Here is a 15,412-nt window from a genome sequence, read left to right as displayed (position 1 = left end):
TTCTGGACCAAGATGCACAAGATGTTTCGCCTGGCCTTCATAACACACCTTCAGAAACAACAGCTGCTCTCATTTGAGCTGCGGAGGAGGAAGAGGAGTTGCCAAATGGTTAAAGATGGTGCTGAATGCCGTGCCAGTTCTCTGCCCATGTTCACTTTCTGTTTGCATGACCACCATGGCCCTCATCTATGCACAACTGTTATCCCTGTGCAGTGTTCAGACCCAGTGTCACTACCCTTACGATTTCATATGGATGCACCAAAACATTATTGTCCACCTTGCAGACTGTGACTGGTGACTCCTCACAGGCACTTGAAATCGTTCGGGATCTGTCAACACTCATAAGCAGTCCATGTCTATTACTCTACCGCCTGTTTAAATAAAATGATTGTGAAAGCCTTTTGATCCCCAATATTTACATTTTCATACATTATCCTCCTTTTCAACAAGTTGAAATAAGTCTCAGCGCTTATCATGTCTATAAACCACTCTATTTCTGCCCTGCTCAGAGCCGGCTGTTTCTGTGTCTACAGCTTTAAATGCAAGTGGGCTGTGTCTGACCACGCCCCCTCTCTGGAAGGGGATGTGGCTTGGGCTTTCTTGCTCCCTGCCCTATTGTTTAGAGTAAGAAGGTAGACTCAGAGGGCAGAACAAACACCTAGCTGTGGGAGGGGTTACTGCCCTTTGTGATGTCATGAAGGGAAAATCTCCAAATGGTCTGTTTGAGCAGACATTTTCTGAAAAGTGGAGCAGGCAAAAGACAGAGAGAATGGACTTTTCTTATAATTGGGGGGGGGGGGGGGGGGGGTGTTTAAAAGGCTAGGGACACATATTAATGTTTGACAAACATGTTTAAGTCAAAGTGTATTTTGCATTATGTATGTGACCTTTAAGACACTATTACAAACTTTGCTCAGACACTTTAAATGGGAAGTACTTGACACTTTATTGCATCAGTTCCACTAATAAATAGTGCCCCCACACACACAGAAATCCATCAGTCAGAAAATCATCATCTAACAGATTTCAAGATCAGTGTGGCGTCTTTTTGTCAATGTTCTTCCAGTCTAAGAAATCAAAATATGCTCATGAATGTGGGGTGACAAAAGTACTTGTAACAACATCATCCAGTTTTCAAACCTGTTCACTGGCTCAGAAGAAGCTCAATGTTAGGGCAAAGAAATGGAAAAACTGAAAGAAAAAAAAAGGAAAGTTAAGGCTTGATTGTAAAAGCAAGATAAATGCATTTCAACTGAAATATGTGAGGAGCTAAAAAAAACAAAACATGCGGCTCAAATTTCTTCACTACTTAACTGTGTGTAACACATCGTCCTTTCCTTGGCCCTATGAAACAGACATTTGGGCACGCACACACACACAGACACACTCAGCTGGCATCTGCCTCTCTAGAGAAACATCTACAGTCTGACAAACTGCCATAACAACCGTGTGAATGCCCACCTTCTCTCTTCTTCACACCACACAACCTACAGTAACCGCGTCAGTACAAGTTTGGCTACAAAACAATATAACATATCAAATATATATGCATGTTTTGGTGCATAACTGCCGTCATTGTACATATTTTTGGTTTAACAGGACATTTTTAAATGACAGTAACATTCACGTTTCAAATCAACAAATAACTTTGTAACAAAATAATAATAATAAAAATAAAAAGCTTCAAATGGTCCCAATATTGCAGCAGTCTGTTGGCAGATTGTGGTCTGTTCTTCTACTTCAGGATTTTAACTTCATATAACTTTAAATTTCTTCAGTTTATAATTCAAACGCAAAGGAGACCAATGAGATCTCCTTTTTGAACAATGAAGCAACAGAGTTTAACACAAGATTCCAAAACTAAATGGTGCATGAAAAGCTTTATAGTAACAATATTTTGTAATCCAGATGCTTTAGTTCCAAAGAAAAATCAAAGCCAGAGTTAGAAATCTGATAGTCTTAGTTCATGCAGGATAACAAGCTTCACAGAGTTGTGTATTCACAAGCTTTCCCATCATCTAATTTGTGATGCTGCTCCTGCTGTAAATTTTCGCGTCCTTAAAAGAAGAAAAACTGAGTCAAAACTGACAAACTGTGCGGCAATAATGAAGTTCTGACCTGTGGAATGATTTAAGCTTACTTCAACTGTGAAAAAAAAAGACACTTTGAATGAGAAGCTGCCAAAGAAAAATATCCCAACTAAACGACGAATCATTGCACTGAAAAAAAGTAACAAAAAAGGAAGCCAACAAGGTCTTTAAAAATCTAGATTATCTCAGTTAACATCTTTAACATCAGCTTTAAGAGCCTTCCACTGAGACTAAACACCATATATTTAAACAACTGTCCAGGGTGAAAGTGAAACGACCTTAAACTACCGATGTCAGTTACTACAGCTTCAAAACACCCACACAATATAAAGGTTATAAGTCAGTGCCAGCCCAGACCTCGCCATCAAGGACAGAACTACGTCTCTAACGACAATACGACAATAATGAGAAGATAGAGGTGGAGATACAGAGAATATACAACAGTGAGATGCAGGACTGTTGATTAAGATTGCATTAAAAAGGGCTGTGACATCGGACAAAAAAACAGGACATTATCTTCTCTTGGTTTCTGCGTACAGACGCTCCCTGGTCGTCTTCACACGTGTTTGTGTCTGCCAGGCTTTTGTTGTTGAGTGATGAACGGCGCGCTTCACTCCACTGTCACAGACTTGGCCAGGTTTCTTGGGCAGTCCACCTGTATTCAAATGAAAAAATGTTGTTTACCATGTGGGGCATGACAGAGCTAATGCTGCTGACAAAATGCTACTGTCAACCAACTAAGTTTGATGTACCAACATCACAACATAAAACTAACTTCTATTTGTGAGCCAGACATGTGGCAGCAAATCCTAAGAGCTTTTAAATACTTGGACATAAAGAAACGGAAGTGTGGGCGTGTGGCAGAGCTGTGTTCACATAAATGTTTGCTTCTCTATTAGAACAGCAGAGCGATGTGACAGAGTTGTGAGTAGTGAACTTAAAACGTCTGAGCTGGCTGCACTGTCGGGACATCTCTCTGAAGAAAAGTGCTCTGTAAGCAGCAGAGCTTGTATTTACATGCTGAGCTGTAGTTAAGCTGTTTACTTTTAGCTTTAGCATCCAGTAAAGCAAAGTACACAGCGGAACAACAGTAAGCAAACACTATCTACATCAAAACACCAGGAACAGTGTCAGTTTTGTTTAAAGCTAAAAAAAAACAAAACATTCACTGTAAGTCTGAATTTTGTGTTGATTGAGGTATTTACATGGGACTGTAATTGTTTCAATGTGGCAGCTAAAGTCACCATCACCTTCAGTGCAGTGTTCTGAAATAAGGACTACACATGCTGCAGCCAAAATGAGGTGAGTCAGAAGATGTAAACACTGCATGTTTGTTTCTGCCATCTGCGCTCAGTGTCTTCGGAGCAATCAAGGGCTACAGAGCAGGTTAATCAGGGACACCGAGCTACACACCACTTATAATGAGCTGCAGCATATTTAGGAAAATTCACCTTTAAATGTAAAAATATTTATTATTTCAACTGTTTTCACAGATATATAGCACATACAGTATAAACACAAGCACAGTAGTGATAATAGAAGGTTTAGGGTGGAATAACGGTGCTTTTGAAGGGGGAGTGCTGAAATTGATATTTGACCACATCTTTAGTGAAAGATGAGGTAAAGAGACTCATATGTTAAAATAGTTAAGAGTCTCAGTTACTGCTGAGCCTGACGGGTGAAGGCACTTACATCGTAACCTCGGAGGACAGCCAGGTGGAAGGACAGCAGCTGCAGCGGGATGACGCTCAGCACGCCCTGCAGGCAGTCGACACAGTGAGGCACTCTGATGGTGCGACACGAGTTCTTGACGGTCTCATAATCATCTTTGTCGCAGATCACAATGGGGCGGCCCTGCAAAAATCAAATAAAGCAAAATCATCATTCAGCGTGTTCCTGAGCGGGGCAAGATTCACGAAAAAGCTTGATCTGAAAAAATACCGATATCCTCCCCCTCTTTTTCTCCCAGTTGATTTTAACAGCCCTTAAACCCACATCTGCTGCAGATTACAGTCAGTAATGATGTCACGCTGAAGCACCCACTCCCTGGTGTTTATTGAGGTGAAGGATCAGAGGTGTGGCACAGACAAGACTGTGGAAATTGACCTAACATGCACAATGTGCTGTTGTCATCAAATTTTCATTATTTTAAATGTAAACTTTTAAACCCCCTCAAGTGTAGTTTCAAACTTCAGATGTTCTGGTTGGTATGATGTAATGTTGTACCTTTTTTGTTTAAAACATCACAGATAAGTTGTTGACATTTGAAAGCATGTGTCCTGAGATTTGTACTGAGTGAATGAACAAATGAAAGAAACAGGGTATTATAGAGAGGACTGATTTCACATATTTTTTTATTTTTATAATAACTATTTCAGCAGTGTTAGCAGGATGTGTGGTGTGCTTGGGCCTTACCTGGCGGGCGACAACTTGCTGCAGAGCGTTCTGACATTTGGTGTATGTGTGATCTCTCATGATGATCATGATGACCGGCATGAGTTTATCAATCAGAGCAAGAGGACCGTGTTTCAGTTCTCCAGCCAGGATGCCCTCTGAATGCATATATGTGATTTCCTTGATTTTCTACATGAGAAGAAAACATCCACAAACATGATGTTATTATCCACAAGGGATGACAGAAATACAACCTTTTCTCTTTTTAAAGTGAAGGAGGTAAATTTGCTGTCAGATATTCTTTTGATAAAGTTCTCCATAGACATTTTGCTAATCTCTAATGTATACAATGGGAACAGCTTCAAATGTGCTCACAATGGAAAATCTGAAAAATATTTTACTGGTAAAGACGGAATACTTGCTCACCAGTGCTCCTTCAAGGCAGGTAGCATAATGGTATCCTCTGCCCATGATCAGCACACTCTTCTGCTGGTACAGCTCAGTCGCCAGCTTCTGGATCTCATCATCCAAACTGAGGACCTCCTTGATCAGATCTAACAAAGAGAGCAGAAAAAAAACATATCTTTGAGGATTTAAATATGTTAATCAAAAGTGTCAACATGCTGCTGCTGTCACGTGGGCTCATAATGTTAGGCATGGAGTGGCAGAGAGGCCAGACATTCTTGATTAGTTTAGGGTATCCCTAACTGAACCTGAAAACGTGTGTCTTTAGTTACCTGGAAGCACTCTCAGGCCCTGGATTATCTCACGCCGTCTGGGCTGCATGGAAATCCTGTCATCGCACATCAGGAGCGCAAACATGATCAGGGCAACAAACTGGCTGGTGTAAGCCTGGAGAGGAAAAAGTCAGAAAAACAAGAGTGTAGGTGTGATTCATGCAAGTACTTAATTAAGAGCCGTTAGTCCTAGCCATTGTGACCCATTTACTAAATGCATACGAGTTTGATGTTGTGCAGCACAATACTAAATACAGAAAAGCAGAAACCTAATAGTGCTTTAAGAGTTGCTTGAGTCTGTGCTTCTTGTCTCTCTGTTATGATAGGGAGTTCTGTCTCCAGTTTATAATCTGCACCAGATGAGAAATGGAAGGAGAGGAGGGTTGAGTACACGCAAAGCAGCAATAAGATTCGTGCATTTGAGCTCCGTCAAGCCATGGCTTCTCATCCCGGAAAACTATGTTAACACAACACTACAACACAGATCACTCTTTCTGGTTGCTCTAAAAAACGCACATAACCTCATAACATTTGAGACTTGATGCAAGTCATCATCATTTACCCGCTCTCTCTCTCGCTGTTCCTGCATCTCTGACTACCTCGGAGGCCATCCATGCCCATTTGGGAGGTTTAATTAGAGCTCAAGTAAAGCCAAGTCATTTCACAGGACCCTGCAGACTCTGAAATGCCAGTGTCCAAAGCCAAGAAAAAAGCTGTAAAACCTTTACACTTTATTTCCTCATGGCAGCACGCAAACCACAGTCCCTCACAACTCTGACAGTTTGCTCTGTCGGGTCAGATGTGGCATTATGATTAATCCACATTGTAAACTGTGGTGTGTTTTCAGTGTTCTTGTCACCAACGTTTTAGTGTTTTTGTTGCAGAACAAATGACCACCCTTACAGACAGCCGAAACATGACCAGATTTGTCCAATGTAAATTCCTATAGATTCTTTCAGTTAATTCAATAAGGATGTGTTCTTTTATTAACTATCAGCTGACCAGCCAGAGGAGTTTGCCTACTGAAGCATTGAAGTATCTTTAGTCCTAACTCAATCCACAAATCTTTAGTAGGATCAAAGGAATAGTAACACACTTTTTTCTCCCATTTTCCAGTTCACAAAAAAGTCAAATTAGCATGAAAGAGAGAAACTAGAGGCCAAGCAGAAGAATTTGGATTAATTTAGTAGTTGGTTGCAATACATGTTCTCTACTGATTTGATGAGCTCGGCTGTGCAGCATTTGGTAGAGTTGGGTGTGGGGATGTGGCCCAGCCAGCCAAGCTGTAAATGATGGCGTCTCTGAGGCGTGCTCTGGGACTTTGGAGCAGCACAAGAGACGCTAAGCCAAGCCGAAGGGCTGGGCCAGGGAGGGACCTGCTCCCCCCCCCTTTCTCTCTCTCCACACTAACTGGGGCTCCAATGCTCCTCTGCTTTGCTCAGAGTCCAAACTGGCAATCCTTATGGTTCTGTGGAGCAGGTGGGGGGCTAGGCATAAAACCAAGGATCCTAGCTTTGCATGATTTGAGATGAGATTTCAGGCTTCTTTAATTCCCAGTGGGTTCAGAGAGGAGGAAAAAGTCAGCTTCCAAGGGGTGGAACCATACTCACAGCAGAGTTTTCATCTGGGTTTATTAAGTATCGGCGGTCGTTGAGTTCATTTGCACAAGATAATGCAACACATTTGTGCACAGTTTCTTGAAGCTCAATGTAAAAACCTGCAGTTTTCTCACTTGCTCTTCATTAATGCAAAGATGTACAGTATGGTGTAATGTGATTTCAAGTGCACTTCCAGAACTAAGGTGGCAGTTCTGACAGACATATTCTTATGAAGACATGAAAATAGAGACACAGGTTTGGAGGGGCGTGGTCAGTCATCAGTATCAATGCACAAATACTGTAGGTCCTGCTACTTGTTTACATTGACTAGAATAACCACCAAATTAGTTTTTTTTTTTTCTTCAAAAAAAAAAACAAAAAACAAAACAGAAATCCACAAAATGGGAGGGGAACATCACTTTAAACACGGGCTGTAAATAATTATTCTTTTTGTCTGTTGGTCTATAAAATGTTATAAAAAATCTTTAAAGACATCTTAAGTTTAAAATGCTGTTCTTGTCTGACCAAAAGTTGAAAACCCAAAACATAATCAATTTCCCATCAAACAAGATTATGGAACAAATTAATAATTTAACTTTTTACGTTGAAAACAAACTAAAACATACATAAAAGTTTGAGTCAGATACATTTGCTTTGGGCCAAATGAACAATCGATCAACAAGCTAACAGTCTACGTGAAGATGAATGTTTGTAGATGTAGATATTATTTTATAGATTAGCATGTGTACTGCTTTATACCACAGCATGAAATAAATGTGTCTTAAGGTAAAACCATTCAAGTGCCACAGGCTCACCTTGGTGCTTGCTACTCCGATCTCAGGGCCGGCGTTGATGTGGACTCCACAGTCTGTCTCCCTGGAGATGGAGCTGCCTACTGTGTTTGTGATGCCCACAGTCAGAGCCCCTCTCTCCTTACAGTAGTGCAGAGCCATGAGGCTGTCAGCAGTCTCCCCTAGACGATTGAAAGAAACGGAATACCATAACAGTTTATAAAATGTTACAGTTGTGGCAATAAAATTATGATGATTTATTAGTTTGTTAGGAAATAGCTTTTGCATCACACAATGATTTGAAACAGAAAAACCACCACAGTATTAATCTCACATCTTGCAAAAAAAAGAGAAGTACAGTACAGATACAGAAAACTCAACTCTACTGGATAACTGGCTAAGACTTAAGTTGAGCACAAGGAAAGTTAAATCAGGAAGAAGCTGAGTGCCCCCCGGGGATGGAAAGTGGAAGACAACTAGGGAATGTGCACTCAATCAAGTCCAGATGGCAGCGGCCTCCCCACCTGACTGACTGATAAAGAAGCAGACATCGTCTCGGAAGACAGGAGTATTCCTGTCCAGGAAGTCGCTGGCCAGCTCCACCATGACAGGCAACTCGGTGAGCTCCTCCAGGACCTGGCGGGTCTGAAAAGCAACAGAGCACTGCTCAGCGTCATTCTGTTAAAACAAGCCAGTCAAGGCCAAGCGCGGAGACTGTGCCAGCACACAACCATCGCACCTGTGTCCACAAGACAGACCTCACATTTCCTGCAAGTCTGCTGGATTTAACATGGATGGCAGTGTAGACATGTTTCCATTATGTGCTTTCATAACAAAGAAGAAAAAAAGTCAGTGGCTACTCACAGCTACTCCAGCATGGTAGCTGGTGCCGCATGCAATAAGGATAAGTCGCCGACACCTCTGGATCTCCTTGATGTGGTCCTTCAGTCCACCCAGTATCACTGAAAGTAAAGCCAACAGATAATTCATCATTCGGTTCAAAGATTTTTCACCTTACCACAAAAGAGCACCTGAGAATAATGAGAAATAATGCTACATGGATATTTTTCAAAGAATGTATGTATCCGTGTTAATCCTTTGAATATGAATGAAATAATCATAGTGAGTTTTCCTTTTCAGAAATCTTGGATCAAAGACATGAATGTGTCAGCGGGAAATGTTTGAGGCCAGAGTGGAAAAGTGCATTAACAGGTGAGTAATTACGTGAATGCTCCACAGAGGAAAGTGATCAGACAGCACTCTGACCTGTGTTGTTGTCAAAGTTGATTCTCCCTCTCATGGTGTTGACCACAGACTCTGGCTGCTCAAAGATTTCCTTCTGCATGAAGGAGCTGTAGTTTCCTGTGGTGGGAGGATCAGAAACAGGGGATCATTTCCAACACTAGTAAAAACAAAATTAAGGTAAATGCCACTTAAGAGCATAGTGATGGACTTTTTTATAAAGTGTGAGCCCACAAGAGGCTTTCTGACAAGGGTCTTATTGACTTACATGAAGTACCTGAAAACACAAACCACAGCCTCCTGGAAGAGTAACAAAACGGTTTATGTTTGACTGAAAACTGGAAACTTAGGGAGTCTTTAGTCTTCTTTATGAACATTTTAAAAGCTAGAGGGTAGGTCACTCCTTACACTAAGAAAAACCAAACATGATACATTGGAGAGGTGGTGTTTTTCCATCAATAACAAACTGTGACAATAAAATATGTGAACGTTTGTCAGTCTGCCTTTGACAGCAATTTGGGTCACGCAAATTAGGTTATTAGGCAGAAAGGCTCCAAAAACTGAAATGAGGAGAGATGCCGAGTAATGACTGGACCACATAGGAATGTAGGGACCAGCCAACATCAGTTCAGCTCTGCCCTCTGCTGTTCCACAGAGGGAGAGTCAGAGGAGAAGAGGAACATGCAAATACACACAGAATTACACAAACAAGACACAGAAGCAGGAAAATGTAAACAACTTCTAATTCAGCTTTTAAAATATGAAGATCTGCAGCGTGTGTTGTCATCGATTGTGTTTGTATTGGACTATTTGTCACTTTGGTCATGGGGAGTGTGACTAATGTTTTAAAATAACACTGAACAATGTATTCTTCAAGGACATATTCAGCAGATTAATCAGTAACAGTATTAATGAATTACATATCAGCAGACTTTGGTGTATGCAGAAGAAAAAGTCCATGTAGGCACAAATAATAGGTGGAACGTTATCCCCACTAATGACATGCCAGCTCCCATCGACGGTATCCTGACAATGATTTATTTGTCTCTATGTACAGATATCTGCATAAAGGATCCGCTAACAATCCATTAGTGATCAAACATTTCAACTTGAGCCAAAAAAAGAATCAGCGTTTAGATTACCTTACTACCTGAGATAAATCAGAAACAATGGAACCTGCCTCCTTTTAACTTTTTTTTTTCTCCTCTTGAGGACAGACCTGATAAAGCTCAACCTTGTATATACCTGCATCATCAAAATGTTATTTCTGCTGAATTAATTCCCTTAAATGGCAAGTACATCTCAATAAGATTTATTTTCTGGGCTCATAATACCAAGAAACAAGCATTTATTATTATTATTTTACTAAATTCTAAATGGTGTGCATTAGTCTATTTAACAATTTTTTCAGACTACTTTTTGGTCAATTACTTTTTCTGCACTTTGAACTGAATTTGAATTTGTTTGAAAGGTGCTATAAAAACAAAGTTTGATTGATTGATTGATCTGTTCCCAGATAACTTTCATCGATTAGATGACGATAGACAATATAGATGGATGCGGACCACCAGTTAGTTTAGCTTAGACCTGGCGGGAAACAGCATGCTCTCCTAGATGTGAACATCTTCTTACACCTATTAACACATGATACCTTGTGTGTCTATTGTGTAACATCAAATTGGGTGTGACATGTTCAATTCACAGTTTTACAGGGTGTTACTTAAAATGTTTTACCATTTTACAAAGTGTTACGTGCCGGACTACTTCTTTGCTGGAACCAGTTACTCCCTAAGTTCCAAAATGATTGCCTGGCCACTGTTTCCAGCCAAGAAGGAATCCCACAACTTCCTTTAAAAACAGTGAGTCATGTTTTTCTTTTTTTTTTTTGAAAAGTAAGGAGGGTTAAATTCTTGTAGATGAGGGTTTATTTTTATAGCAGGTGCTCCCCTGGGGTTGAACTAATCCAGCAGGGTTGCAATCAGCTGAATGATAAAGGGAAGGCCTCGGGCTGCATGGTAAAAGCCAGATCAGCTATAGGAGCGGCCACTTTAAGAGGAACACAATAATAACAGGGTTCAGGACATAATTACAAGGCAGTGCACAAATGATTTATTTGCAAACATAGCCAGGGGATATGAACAGAACAAAGGAGGACCTTGCACTCACCCTTCATGATCTGCTGCAGCTCCATCTGCAGGGTCTGGATGGCTCGGGCTGGGTAGTCTCCTGCCCTGCGCTTTATCCTGTGAATGGACAATCGGCCTTCCTTCACGGCAGCCACATCATCATCCTCCAGGAAGATCACCCGGTTTGTGTGCTCGATCACAGCGCTGGCATGACAGGAGAAAACCATTCCTTTAATTTATAATCTGCAGTTGGGGCTGAGACATATGGACTGAGAATCTTTAAAGGCTGTTTAAAAGGTGGACACCAAGACACAATTATCCGCTTACCTTGCATCAGAGGCAAAATAATACTCCACAGCTTTTTCGTCCACAGGGAACAAGCAGGTGTCCTGATCTGTCCTGGGTAGAGTGGCGCAGCCTTTCTTGTCTTTGGCAGCTGAGAAAAGAGAAAAACTGGGTCTCAGTCACGATTATGCTATCACGTGTGGACAGATTAAACTCAAAACAGAATTTTAAACTCACTAGAGCGGTAGAGCACAGGGATATGATCTGCAGACAGCTTGTGATCACACCTCACTCCCATCAGCAGGGGACTTCCCCTCCTGTGCAGGGACATTTTTATGAGCAAACAACAACTTTTTCTTAAATAACCCACCGCAGTTTGACTGCCTGACAGTGGAAACATACCTTGTGCCGACTGCCTCTCCGGGGTAGTGGACGCTCTTGAAGACCAGGGCAAAAGCTCCCTCCTGACAGGCGGAAGAAGAAACAATTAGACAAGCTATTTCATCTTCTGATCACTACAGGAACATCTGTGTGCATCAGCAGGTCCCTACCAGCTGCTGGGTCACCCGCTCCACCAGTGTAGCAAAGTTGATGTCATCATTCTCCCGGTTGTCATACATGTACTTCACCAGCTTGGCAATGGTCTCTGTGTCAGTCTCTGACTCAAACTCGTAACCTTTGCTCTCCTTCAGTGGTGGAGATTAACAGAGTTAGTCCTGTCTGCTCCCAGAGTGATGAAAACAATATCTACAATATTTTCATGAATAATATTTGCTCACCAAGAATTTTCTCAAGTCTTTGTAGTTGGTGATAATTCCATTGTGGATGACGATGAACTCTGCAGAGCAGAAAGACAAACTTGGTGTCAAGGTGTCACATTGAAATTGATCAGGGGAAATGCTACACTTTGTGGAGTAAATGAGCTTTCTATCCTCAACACAACTGACCATTTGTCTTGTCAGATCTGTGTGGATGGCTGTTAACTGGGCTTGGTACACCGTGAGTGGCCCAGCGGGTGTGGGCGATGCCGACATGAACATCGAACTCCACATCAAGGTCAATATCCTGCTGCTCTAGAGGTCAAACAAACACAACCCGACACAGCCAATTTTAGGCATTCCATCCTTCCAACAGATTACAAATCAATGCTTTATATGTAAATGATTAATTTTTATTAGTAGGTTAAACACTTAAACTGGACTTACTGTGTATCTCTTCATCAAGTGCCTTCACTTTTCCACGTTGCTTGATCAGTTGGATGGACTTTGCATTTGACTCCCAGTCCTTTCCATTCCCACCATCAATACCCACACCTGAGGAAATTTAAAAAGAGAATGATGACGCTTGCAGGTTTCACAAATCCCAAAGAATAACTTTATTACTACTTGTTTTTGATACTATTAGAATAGAACAGGCTACACTCTCCATGCAAAAATAAGCTATTGAAACTTCCTGAAACACAAATGGACTTAACATTAAGTAAATTATCTCCATTAGTGGTTCAGTTAGTCCAGTCCAGCAACATAATGCTTCTTTAATAATTCAGAATAAACATCAGTCTGTCTTTGTTTTCATATCTCATTAGAACAAATACAAAAATCATGAAGAGTAACTGATGAGAATAATGCTTAAGAATAATATTCCCATGACCAGGCAGTGATGGAAAAAACTTGAAAAAACAAAAAAGTGTCTGATGTCTTTTCCATTTCTCACCTGCTGAGTCGTAGCCTCTGTACTCCAGGCGCTTGAGACCTTTGAGGAGGATCTCAAGGATCTCACGCCGAGTCCTTGGCACATGGTAGTTAAGATAGGCAAAGATTCCTGAGAAGGGAAACAAAATGTGAAGATTCGGTGCTGCAGCTGACTGAAATAAGACTTTTGTTCATTCATTTTTCCTTCAGAATATGCAAATGCTAAGATGTGCAGCTGAAAGCACAGACTGATTAAAATGCCTGTCAGATATACATCTACAATTAACCCTTTTGCAACGGACAGAAAAGATAAATCCTTCATTGTTCACAGTCTTGCATCAGTATAACCCAAAGTTGTGTACCACTACTTGGGCTGTGTAAAGATGTGTTTCCATTATTGAAAAAGCATGTACAAAACAGAAAACAATCTGTTCCTTTGCAAGAAGAAACTGTTCGTCTGTATAATTCTATACTCACCAATAAATTCAGTTTTGCCAAATCATACTGTGGCAATAAATCTGACGAGAGATTATTATGTGGAATTTCTGACAGATATATTTACATAGGAAACAAATGTCAAAACAGCTGCTGAAACCAAGAGGAATGTAATGTTGTAAATCCTCAGGAAAATGACCCAGTCAGACAAACATTACTTAGTGGTGTCATCCTTAGTATTCCTTTCAAAACCATATGTTGAATAATCCCAGAGAAACCAGTTTTACAGGAGTATTAACTGAACTAGAAAAACAGTCTTCTATCTGGGCAGACCTGCTAAAAGACAATAGAGTGTCTATCCATTGACCTGGGGTTACGCAAGTTGATATCTTCTGCCTACAAGAAAGGATAGGAAAGGAAATAACTGTCCACTGTACTATAGAACAAAACAAGTAACTGTGATGGTACACTCAAGGCTAAGTAAGGATATGATACATCAACAGGCTATCAAGACTTTGGAATTACACAGACACATTTCAGTACATTTCCATCCTTACTGTAGATATTTAGCATCCCCAGAAAGTCTAATTTCTATCCAGCAAGTAACTCTCATGCAGAAGTTTAACCTAAATTGGCCCGGGGGAACGCATAAAATGCAGCACTGTTTAACAACTGAGAGCCAGGGTGGGCTGCCTGGTTCAACAGAGAATTCATTCAGATCAGCAGTTGATGGAGGACGGCTATGTGGGGCAAATCGCCAAGAAAAAAATGTTGCAGCACCAGCAAATGTACCTCTGCTTAAGAAACAGGTTTAATAAAGAGATGAAAACAAGTGCTGCCTGATGTAACACCACACTGTGGTAACACCATACTGTCAGAAGGTATTAATAGAGACATTTGTTTTGGGTCCCAACTAGTCTATCTGGTCTGATTGGTGTTTTCAGATTGTGGTGACAGGGATGGGAAACAGAGAGGCATCAGTCACAAGTGTGTCAGACAATCTGGGACAGTCTCAGATAAAAAAAAAAAAAAGAAGCTAATTATTTAAATTTAAATCATGATCCCTTCCAGGTACTTCCTCAATCAATGCAATCTGAAACACTAACATTTTAACACCTACAATATTTACCCGGCTGACCAAAGCTTTCAATGCTGCAACATGAAACCACAGCTGAACATGTTTAGTTCAGAGTTACGCTTTAGACGTAATGGTCCGTCAGGAAGAGCAGGGCATCACTTTAAACGACAGGGATGAATGTCGACTTGACGTTAAAACGCAGTGTCCTCAAACCATAGAGACAGCAGGTACAATTAAGCGAAACACGCTTAATGGTTTCTATATATTCGGGTAGCTTACAGCATCAGCAGCACTAGCCCTTGTTCGCTAACTCAGTTTAGCCACCTTTAGCTAATTTCAACTTATTTACATCATTAGCCTTAGCTAACAATAATAGCAGTATTTTATACGTCTTCGCATTGCTGTTCTGATAAGTTATGAATACAACACATTCCCCATTAAAAGTGGTAAATGTAGAAATTACTCAATACTCACCACACATGTCTACAGCTTCGGTGCCAGTAACAGTCAGCTACTCGCCTGTCAGATAAGCGTCGCCCACTTTGGTTTTACTGAATCACGGCCAGCCTTCTTTCTTGGCGCCTTCTGATTGGACGAGCGGCCTATCAATCAATTGGTAGCCACCAACGTCCGCACTCATGACGTGGCATAAGGATGCGGATCCGTGGAGGCAGGACAAACAGATCCGGCTGCTGTGCACCTAACATCTACGTTTGCCTTAAAAGAACAGGCTGGCAAGGTTTCAAATAATCATCTTAATTCATAAACATGAAGAAAATTTGGAAGGAAAAAGAAAAATCATAACTCTTTAATTTTAAATAAATATTTTTCTCTTAAACTATTCATGCTGGGGTCTATACAAAATGTTAATATTATCTATACTTCCTGTCTAGTGAAACTATTGTATGAAAAGTATGCAGGCAGCATAGTGCCTCATATTTGGAA

At 40.9% G+C, this 15,412-nt stretch overlaps 1 protein-coding gene across 1 annotated transcript; it reads right to left on the bottom strand.

Annotated features, from left to right (window-relative positions):
• Positions 1-927: 927 nt before the first annotated feature.
• Positions 928-15,006, bottom strand: gfpt1 (glutamine--fructose-6-phosphate transaminase 1). Its single transcript, XM_061037855.1, has 19 exons — positions 14,942-15,006; positions 12,977-13,084; positions 12,469-12,576; positions 12,211-12,336; positions 12,043-12,101; positions 11,815-11,949; positions 11,666-11,727; positions 11,501-11,580; positions 11,306-11,414; positions 11,019-11,182; positions 8,877-8,972; positions 8,475-8,572; positions 8,135-8,255; positions 7,635-7,792; positions 5,222-5,336; positions 4,911-5,038; positions 4,506-4,673; positions 3,783-3,944; positions 928-2,745 (listed from the first exon to the last, which is right to left on the bottom strand). The coding sequence occupies exons 1-19, from the start codon at positions 14,946-14,948 to the stop codon at positions 2,701-2,703; spliced, it is 2,049 nt and encodes a 682-aa protein (XP_060893838.1). The 5' UTR covers positions 14,949-15,006; the 3' UTR covers positions 928-2,700.
• Positions 15,007-15,412: the final 406 nt, after the last annotated feature.

Source organism: Labrus mixtus, chromosome 5 (assembly GCF_963584025.1).
Source record: "Labrus mixtus chromosome 5, fLabMix1.1, whole genome shotgun sequence".
Lineage (NCBI taxonomy): Eukaryota > Metazoa > Chordata > Actinopteri > Labriformes > Labridae > Labrus > Labrus mixtus.
The sequence above is the reverse complement of the archived record's forward strand: the minus strand, read 5'-3'. Positions and strand labels throughout refer to the sequence as shown.